The 9,053-nt window shown below is 38.5% G+C and overlaps 2 protein-coding genes and 1 long non-coding RNA gene across 5 annotated transcripts in view; 2 read left to right on the plus strand and 1 right to left on the minus strand.

Annotated features, from left to right (window-relative positions):
- LOC107731857 (proline-rich receptor-like protein kinase PERK2) overlaps positions 1–2,221 on the plus strand; it is a 12,409-nt gene extending 10,188 nt beyond the window's left edge. For 2 of the 3 annotated variants that reach the window (XR_001638812.1, XM_016543052.1), the window contains exon 2: positions 1,824–2,221. Coding sequence is in view for 2 of the 3 variants with exons in the window: in XM_016543052.1 (XP_016398538.1) it covers positions 1,824–1,950 (127 nt within the window). In the remaining variant the exon portion in view is untranslated. Of the gene's footprint in view, positions 1–1,772 lie in introns of all 3 variants that reach the window. The other variant, XM_016543051.1, reaches the window with a different exon arrangement.
- LOC107731859 (uncharacterized) overlaps positions 297–9,053 on the minus strand; it is an 18,241-nt gene continuing 9,484 nt past the window's right edge. The window contains exons 2-3 of the long non-coding RNA XR_001638813.1: positions 5,623–5,628; positions 297–307 (exon numbers count right to left, since the gene is read on the minus strand). This is a non-coding gene — a long non-coding RNA (uncharacterized LOC107731859). The remainder of the gene's footprint in view (positions 308–5,622; positions 5,629–9,053) is intronic.
- LOC107731858 (arf-GAP with Rho-GAP domain, ANK repeat and PH domain-containing protein 1-like) overlaps positions 6,790–9,053 on the plus strand; it is a 4,335-nt gene continuing 2,071 nt past the window's right edge. Inside the window, exons 1-2 of the mRNA XM_016543053.1 lie at positions 6,790–6,974; positions 7,569–7,675. Of these exons, the coding sequence (XP_016398539.1) occupies positions 6,855–6,974; positions 7,569–7,675 (227 nt within the window). The 5' untranslated portion in view covers positions 6,790–6,854. The remainder of the gene's footprint in view (positions 6,975–7,568; positions 7,676–9,053) is intronic.

A 9,053-nucleotide genomic window follows, 5' to 3' on the forward strand; every position in this document is an offset into this window, starting at 1 on the left:
GTGTGTATATGTGTGTGTGTGTGTGTGTGTGTGTGTGTATGTATATGTGTGTGTGTGTGTATATGTGTGTGTGTGTGTGTGTGTATATGTGTGTGTGTGTGTGTGTGTATATGTGTGTGTGTGTGTGTAGAGGGTTGACGTTACAGAGCTGAAGCGCTAGTGAAGGCTTCATTCATAAGTCAGTATTTAGCAGACATTTGGTTTTTAAAACTGATGGTCAGTTGTTCCGCTGGTCACAGGAAGCACTATTGTTTGACCGTCCATATGGGCCTGATCTTTAACACACATCAGGAAATGTGTTTCTAGTCTGATAAATGTTCAACAAACGCTGTTCAAGTGCTGACATAAACCTGTGAATTCCTGTGTTCTCTCTAAATGTCGGGTGAATGTCAGACAGCAGTCGAAACGTGGCCCAATTCACCCTTTCTTCACATTACAGTGTTTGTTGTGTGAGAAAACACTGCAGAATCTCTTTTACTGCTGTAAGACTTAAAGCTCATTTACTGTCTGCTGTGTTTAGAATTTAGAACACGTTTATCAGACAAAATATACTACTGGCCAAAAATTTTAATGTTTTTGAAAGAAGTCTCTTCTGCTCACTAAGGCTGGATTTATTTGATCAAAAATACAATAAAAAATGTGAAATATTATTCTAATCTAAAACAGCTGTTTTCTATGTGAATCTCTGTTAAACTGTAATCGACCGCTACCGCGTTTTATTCAGGAATATAATCCCGCGGCGCAAAAAATCTGGTCAGGTGCGGGAATGCAGACCTCTACTTCAGTGTCACATATTTTTGTTGAAGTTGTGGTACGTTACCATTCCAAAATTTGGGGTTAGTAAGATTTAAAAAAAAAAGAAAAAAAAAAAGAAAGAAATGAGGACACATTAAACTGATCAAAAGTGACAGTAAAGACATTTATAATGTGACAAAAGGTTTCTATTTCAAATAAATGCTGTTCTTCTGAACTTTCTATTCATCTGTGAATCCTGAAAAATAAAATGTATCACAGTTTCCACAAAAATATTGTGCAGCATAACTGTTTTCAACATTGATAATAATCAGAAATGTTTCTCGAGCAGCAAATCAGCATATTAGAATGATTTCTGAAGATCATGTGACACTGAAGACTGGAGTAATGATGCTGAAAATACAGCTTTGATCACAGAAATAAATTACAGTTTAACGGATATTCACACAGAAAACAGTTATTTTAAATTCTAATAATATTATACTATTTTTCTGTATTTTTGATAAAATACATGCAGCCTTGGTGAGCAGAAGAGACTTCTTTCAACAATATTAAAACATCTTATTTGTTGTTTCTCTTTTTCTAAACTTTTGACCAATAGTAAAATAATGAAAATAATGATTGATTAAGCATTGCACAACTTGTATTTAATAATGATTTCCTTAAGCAGCTTACACTTTGTTGTTCTTGTTAATCCTATAGTTATCATGCTAACATGGATGAATGGATATGATGTAATATACACATAGAATTGTTTGAAAAGAGATCATGTGCAATAAGAGCAGAAACATGAAGTCAAGTCCATTACAATTTTATGTTGACTTAAGTTAAGCAGTGACTCAGTACAGGTGTGTTAGTCGATCACTATCAGCTCTTATGGAACCTGTTGCGTCAGGTGCTTCTGAACTCACAGACGTACAGTGAGCGACACGAACCTGATCTCTCTCTCAGCGTCAGAATGAAGCTCCTCTCTGTCTGCCGCTAGCGTTGAATCCTCTGACTGACGCTCCCTTCAGCAGACTGTCCTGTGAGCCGAGTAATGATGAAGCTTCCTCTGTCTGCTCCTCCAGCTCTCCTGCAGATGATCCACCCAGCACGGATCGAGTCCCAGACGTCCCGCTTCGAATGATCAGACCTCCGAACGAGAGCTCAAAGAGAGACGTCCCACCGCCGCCGCCGCTCAGAAACAGTGAGTAGACCGTTTGCTCTGCGTGCTAAAGAAAGCGTGTTATGACTTCAACCTCATCAGCAGTTACTCTAGCGTGACTAAACTCACATTAAACCACCATAACCATAATACCAGGCACAAAAGCATGATGTGTGTTTGTGACAGGTGCCGGTTACTTGCATGCTTCGTTGAAACAAGAAGTTGACATTTCAAAGACCTTGTTCCACTTTTTTTAAATAGCCAATAGGCTTTAGTTTGCATCTTATCTGTGAACATGATTGACAGCCTAGGATTCAGGGGGCGGGGCTTTCTAGAGCAGTGGTTTTCAAACCCTCGGGTCGTCAGGATGATTTAAGGAAAATGTAAATGTAACAAAGTTCAAGACTCGGGGAAGAAGGAACCGGCGTAACTTTAATAACGTAACTTTAAAGGGATAGTTCACCCAAAAATGAAAATTAGCCCATGATTTACTCGCCCTCAAGCCATCCTAGGTGTATATGACTTTCTTCTTTCAGTCGAATCCAATCGGAGTTGTATTTAAAAACTTCCTCGCTCTTCCACGATTTATAATGGCAGTGAATGGGTGTTATTTTTTAATAGTCCAAAAGAAGTCCAATAAAGGTATTTTTGATAAAATACATGCAGCCTTGGTGAGCAGAAGAGACTTCTTTCAACAATATTAAAACATCTTATTTGTTGTTTCTCTTTTACTAAACTTTTGACCAATAGTAAAATAATGAAAATAATGATTGATTAAGCATTGCACAACTTGTATTTAATAATGATTTCCTTAAGCAGCTTACACTTTGTTGTTCTTGTTAATCCTATAGTTATCATGCTAACATGGATGAATGGATATGATGTAATATACACATAGAATTGTTTGAAAAGAGATCATGTGCAATAAGAGCAGAAACATGAAGTCAAGTCCATTACAATTTTATGTTGACTTAAGTTAAGCAGTGACTCAGTACAGGTGTGTTAGTCGATCACTATCAGCTCTTATGGAACCTGTTGCGTCAGGTGCTTCTGAACTCACAGACGTACAGTGAGCGACACGAACCTGATCTCTCTCTCAGCGTCAGAATGAAGCTCCTCTCTGTCTGCCGCTAGCGTTGAATCCTCTGACTGACGCTCCCTTCAGCAGACTGTCCTGTGAGCCGAGTAATGATGAAGCTTCCTCTGTCTGCTCCTCCAGCTCTCCTGCAGATGATCCACCCAGCACGGATCGAGTCCCAGACGTCCCGCTTCGAATGATCAGACCTCCGAACGAGAGCTCAAAGAGAGACGTCCCACCGCCGCCGCCGCTCAGAAACAGTGAGTAGACCGTTTGCTCTGCGTGCTAAAGAAAGCGTGTTATGACTTCAACCTCATCAGCAGTTACTCTAGCGTGACTAAACTCACATTAAACCACCATAACCATAATACCAGGCACAAAAGCATGATGTGTGTTTGTGACAGGTGCCGGTTACTTGCATGCTTCGTTGAAACAAGAAGTTGACATTTCAAAGACCTTGTTCCACTTTTTTTAAATAGCCAATAGGCTTTAGTTTGCATCTTATCTGTGAACATGATTGACAGCCTAGGATTCAGGGGGCGGGGCTTTCTAGAGCAGTGGTTTTCAAACCCTCGGGTCGTCAGGATGATTTAAGGAAAATGTAAATGTAACAAAGTTCAAGACTCGGGGAAGAAGGAACCGGCGTAACTTTAATAACGTAACTTTAAAGGGATAGTTCACCCAAAAATGAAAATTAGCCCATGATTTACTCGCCCTCAAGCCATCCTAGGTGTATATGACTTTCTTCTTTCAGTCGAATCCAATCGGAGTTGTATTTAAAAACTTCCTGGCTCTTCCACGATTTATAATGGCAGTGAATGGGTGTTATTTTTTAATAGTCCAAAAGAAGTCCAATAAAGCGCATCCATCCATTATAAAAAGTGCTCCACACGGCTGCAGGGGGTGAATAAAGGCCGAAGAAGAATGGGCTCTTGGGTCAGTGTACTGATAACCATCTATAACACTTTGTAACCGGTCAGCAATGCTGAGAACACTCTAACAACTGCCTGCAAACACCCAGAACAACCTAGAAACTGACTAGAAACAGCCTTGTAATTGCAAGTCCGTCTAGAACAGGGGTGGGCAAACTTGGCCCTTCCAGGCCACTTTCCTTCAGAGTTTAGCTCCAACCCTAATCAAACACACCTGAACCAGCTAATCATTGTCTTCAAGACTACTAGAAGGCTACAGGCAGGTGCGTTTTATCAGGGTTGGATCAAATCTCTGCAGGAAAGTGGCCTGGAAGGGCCAAGTTTGCCCATCACTGGTCTAGAAAATGCGTGAAATATGCGTTCTGTGTGAACGGCTTGGTTTCAGTTTTGATGTAAACAAAATCTTCTCCGCATTGATGTTATCTTCTCCCGCAATATTTGTAATTAACAACGCAGCAGCGCCGCATCTAGTGGCTTCAACTGGATAGGCTAACAAAAGCCTTGAGCGCCACTGATAAGGCTGCCTCCTTAACGCACACCTAAAATGTGGATTTTTATTTTAAATTCGACGAATATTCGAAATTCGAAAAAAATTTTGACAGCCCTAGTGTGAGCGTGTGTGTGTGTGTGTGTGTGTGTGAGTGAGTGTGTGAGAGTCTGTGTGTGTGTGTGTGTGTGAGAGTGAGCAGGAGTGAGTGTGTGATAGTGAGTGTGTGAGGGTGTGTGCATGTGTGTGTGTGTGAGTGAGCAGGAGTGAGTGTGTGATAGTGAGTGTGTGAGAGTGTGCAAGAGTATGTGCGTGTGTGTGTGTGTGTGTGTGTGAGAGTCTGTGTGTGTGTGTGAGTGAGTGTGTGAGAGTCTGTGTGTGTGTGTGTGTGTGAGAGTGAGCAGGAGTGAGTGTGTGATAGTGAGTGTGTGAGGGTGTGTGCATGTGTGTGTGTGTGAGTGAGCAGGAGTGAGTGTGTGATAGTGAGTGTGTGAGAGTGTGCAAGAGTGTGTGCATGTGTGTGTGTGTGTGAGTGAGCAGGAGTGAGTGTGTGATAGTGAGTGAAAATCATGCATGATCCTACGCAGACGCTACAGTGAGTGTGTGAGAGTCCGTGTATGAGTGTGTAAGAGTCCGTGTGTGTGTGTGTGTGTGTGTGTGTGAGAGTCTGTGTGTGTGTGTGTGTGTGAGAGTCTGTGAGTGTGTGCGTGTGTGAGCGTGTGTCTGTGTGTGTGTGTGTGTGTGTTTGTGTGTGAGTGAGTGTGAGAGTCTGTGTGAGTGTGTGTGTGTGTGTGAGTGTGTGTGTGTGTGAGTGAGTGTGAGAGTCATTTAAAGCATTAAGAATGTTCCAAACAATATGAAAATATATTTATAAATTTGTAAATTATTTTTATTTTTGTGACATTTGTGTAATTTAAAGGAATATATATATATATATATATATATGATATATAATGATATATATATATGTATGTGTGTGTGTAAAATAGTGCTGTCAGTTGATTTAAAAAAATTAACGAATTAATCGCGATTAATCCCACCTAACATTAAAGTTTTTAAATATACTTTTATATTGCAATAATTTCACATTCAATCTTCAAATTAATGCAGAAACAACATAAAGACAGTATATTTTTAATATTTGTTTTTTTATGACTGAAGGTGAGTATCACTGATACCAATACTACTGATGTCTCTATGAAATAGTTTTTTCCTAATATTTAACCATTGACTAGCTATTCAATATTACAGTGTAATTGAGAGCTGTCAATTTTAATATTTATTAGACTTTAAAATAACTTATTTAAGTGAACTTAAAACAATCTTCACATAAACCCATTATAATAAATGTCATATTTAGCTACCTGTGCCTAAATTAAATATACAGTTATCAAACACTAAATTCTAAATTAAATACAGATGAATCCTTAAAGCTACAACAGTTATTGATTTGCTCTTTTTTTCTTTTGTTCTTTGATGAACAGCATCACAGCAGCTGGTTATGAGGTTATTTTGGCTGCTTTAAGAGCTGCTGCTGCTGAACGTGACGCGGATCTGACACGCTTCGTAGTTTCTCATAACTCTTTACCTTTTCTGACCCTCTTCAGCTCTTAAGGTCTCTATAATGAGCTGAGGAGTTGAATCAGGTGTGTTAGACGAGGGAGACAGTGCTGCTGCTCCACGACAGTTTAGAAAATCACTGCATATTTAGGGTTGGGTACCGAAACCCGGTACCAATATGGCACCGGTACCTATGTAACCGGTATGTACTAGAACCGAATCAGAACACAGATTTCGGTGCCATGCCTGAGCGATAGATTGAAATATTTGTCCTCTAGTTCTCCGAAACGGACGTAAGAAGCATCATCACCGGCACCGCACGTGAAAAATAATTTCCCGACTGAGAAAATGCACGTGAACTCAAGTCGAGGGTCATGAGTTCTCTACTTCTGTGACTGGATATGTGGATTTTCTGTGTGAGGGCGCCCTCTGCTGTCCAGTATGAGTGAAACAGACATCATGTGTTTATAGTGCTAATGGCCAATCCATCATTTTTTTGAATTTTTATTTATTTATTCATTTTTTAATAAGCACCGTTTAGGCACCGGAACAGTTTTAAAAGTATCGATTTGGCACCGGTATCGAAAAAAACCCCAAACGATACCCAACCCTATGCATATTAGATACATGTTCTTAAATCTGACAGTAATATTCACAGTTAAACAAACATTCAGCTAGACAGTTTCAACAGTGCAGTCACAGGACTTAAACATATTACACGTGTTAACATAAACGCAGTCGCTTTGATACAGTATGCAGGACATGCACTGAATTAATGAGAATCAAAGGATGAAATGACTGAAGTGTGTGTGTGTGTGTGTGTCAGTGGAGCGGAGCGAGTGGGTGACGGTGTTGAAGAGCTGTGTCGGGGTGTCCCACGCACGCACCAGTCTGGACATGACCTTTAACCCCTGCGTGAGCTACGAGATGAAGGGTTACCTGGAGCTGCGCGGCCTGCGCTCCAAACTCTACACGGTGGTGTGTGCGGATAAAGTCTTCCTCTACAAAAACACCGAGGTAAACCCTCAATCTGTCTGTTCTTTGAAATAACACTAACTCTAGTCGCACTACTGACTTTAAAATAGACTTCAGCAGCATAAACAGCTGAGCTTAAAAATACTTTTGTTGCACAGTAATGAGTTATTATAGCAACAGAAATGGTTTCCTTGGCTGAAATAAGATATATTTTTATTACATTTTTAAGTTGATAATTATTGCATTTCAAGTTTTAGTTAACTATAATAACCGAAGTTCAAATAAAATGATTAATTGATTCATTTCAGGCTGAGTGAAATGATCACATTTATGCCTGCACATCGTTTTTACATGAACTGTCTTTCATACAAAAACATTATATAAATTAGGGTTTAATTATGACTTTAATTGCTTGACATGATTGGACTGTTATAAATTTGCATTTCTTGCATATGTTTGTGTGTGTTAAACATGAAAGCTGTTGCTTTTGTCTGATTGTATTGATCAGTGTTATATTACATAATTTTAAAACTGCATTTGAGTTTATGTGTATACATTATAGATTAGGAATGTTAGTAAAATATGATAAACATAGTAATTTATAGGAATGTGCCCATTGTGCTTGTGTGTGTGTAGGATTATCGTCTGGGAATCGGCATCACCTCGATCGATATGAATGTTGGTAATGTGAAGGAAGTGGATCGGAGAGCGTTTGATCTGACCACAGCGTACCGCATATTCAGGTGAGACTTTCACTCGCTCATTCATTTGTTCATTCACATTCATGCATTCATCACTGCTCAGCTTCCTGTTCAAGATTTCTCTCCGTCCATCATGCATTCAGTCATTCATTTTTCTGTTGATCTTTTTTTCTGCTCTCTTCATCCATTTTATTCAAGTCACTGTGAGTCTGTTCATCCGGTCAGCTGAAATAACTCTGTGTGTGTGAAAGAATATATGCATGTGATACAGTGACTGTGTGTGTGTGTGTGTGTGTGTGTGTGTGTGTGTGTTCTGGCTCAGTCTCTCACATCTGTTGTGGTTTTGTATATTTATACTTGTTTGCTGAGTGTTTTCCTCCTCTGTGCTGCTCAGTGAATCTGAAGGTCAGACATGACATCTGTGTGTGTTTATGATTTATGAAATTTATGCACTAGTTTAACTCGCTGTCTTTCAGTTCAAAACCCAGCGAAACTTATTCACATACCACCAGAATAAAACTAAAAAAACTTGCATATAAAAAATAAGTATTAGATGAAGAAGTGTAACTAAAAAAAAACTACAATTAGAAGTGAATTCAAATGAATATAAGTTTCTAAAATGACTAAAACTAAACCTGAAATACATTTTTTTTAAATTAAAATTTAAATGGAATAAAAAAAATAAAAAAAAAATACTAAAACTTAATTACAATTAAACAATTCAATTGAACTCAAAATATAAAAATAAAAGTTTATTTAAAATATCAATTAATTCTAGAGTTTCTTAAAAAGTTTTAATTCACTATAAATTAAGGACTTAAAAAGTCAGAGCAGAAAGTCTTAAATTCATAAAGTCAAGGCATTAAATTTTTCATGTACTGTAAAAAAGTATTTCTGTCTTGTTTTCCAGTACACATATCTAAACATCCTTAAATCAAGATACATTTACTGGAGATGCAAAATGAAGATATGAAATCTTGCTTTCTGAGAAATGTATAATTAAAACAAGAACAAATATCTGCCAATGGAGTCAGAAAAATAATCTTATTTTCCCTTTGAAAAGATATCTTTCCTGACCGCATTGGCAGAAATTTGTTCCTGATGTAATCATAAACTCACTACATTTTGTTAAATTTCTTTGTGGCCCCTTCCATTTATTCCTTCCATTTTCTTTACTTGGTCTTAAAAAGGTCTTAAAGGTGACATATCATGAAAATCTGACTTTTCCAGGTTGTAAGTGCTATAATCAGGTCCCCGGTGCATCTACCAACCAAGGAAACGTGAAAAAGATTAACTCAGTAACTTTGTTTTGGGAAGCCTTTTTCTGCAAGCGTCTGAGAAAACCAGCGTGTCTGATTTCGCTCCCTTGGTGACGTGGCAAAAGGATCTCATTATAATATTACCGCCCCTTAATCTGCAC

The sequence above is a fragment of the Sinocyclocheilus rhinocerous genome, unplaced genomic scaffold, assembly GCF_001515625.1.
Source record: "Sinocyclocheilus rhinocerous isolate Xijiao unplaced genomic scaffold, SAMN03320098_v1.1 scaffold6028, whole genome shotgun sequence".
Taxonomy (NCBI): Eukaryota; Metazoa; Chordata; class Actinopteri; order Cypriniformes; family Cyprinidae; genus Sinocyclocheilus; species Sinocyclocheilus rhinocerous.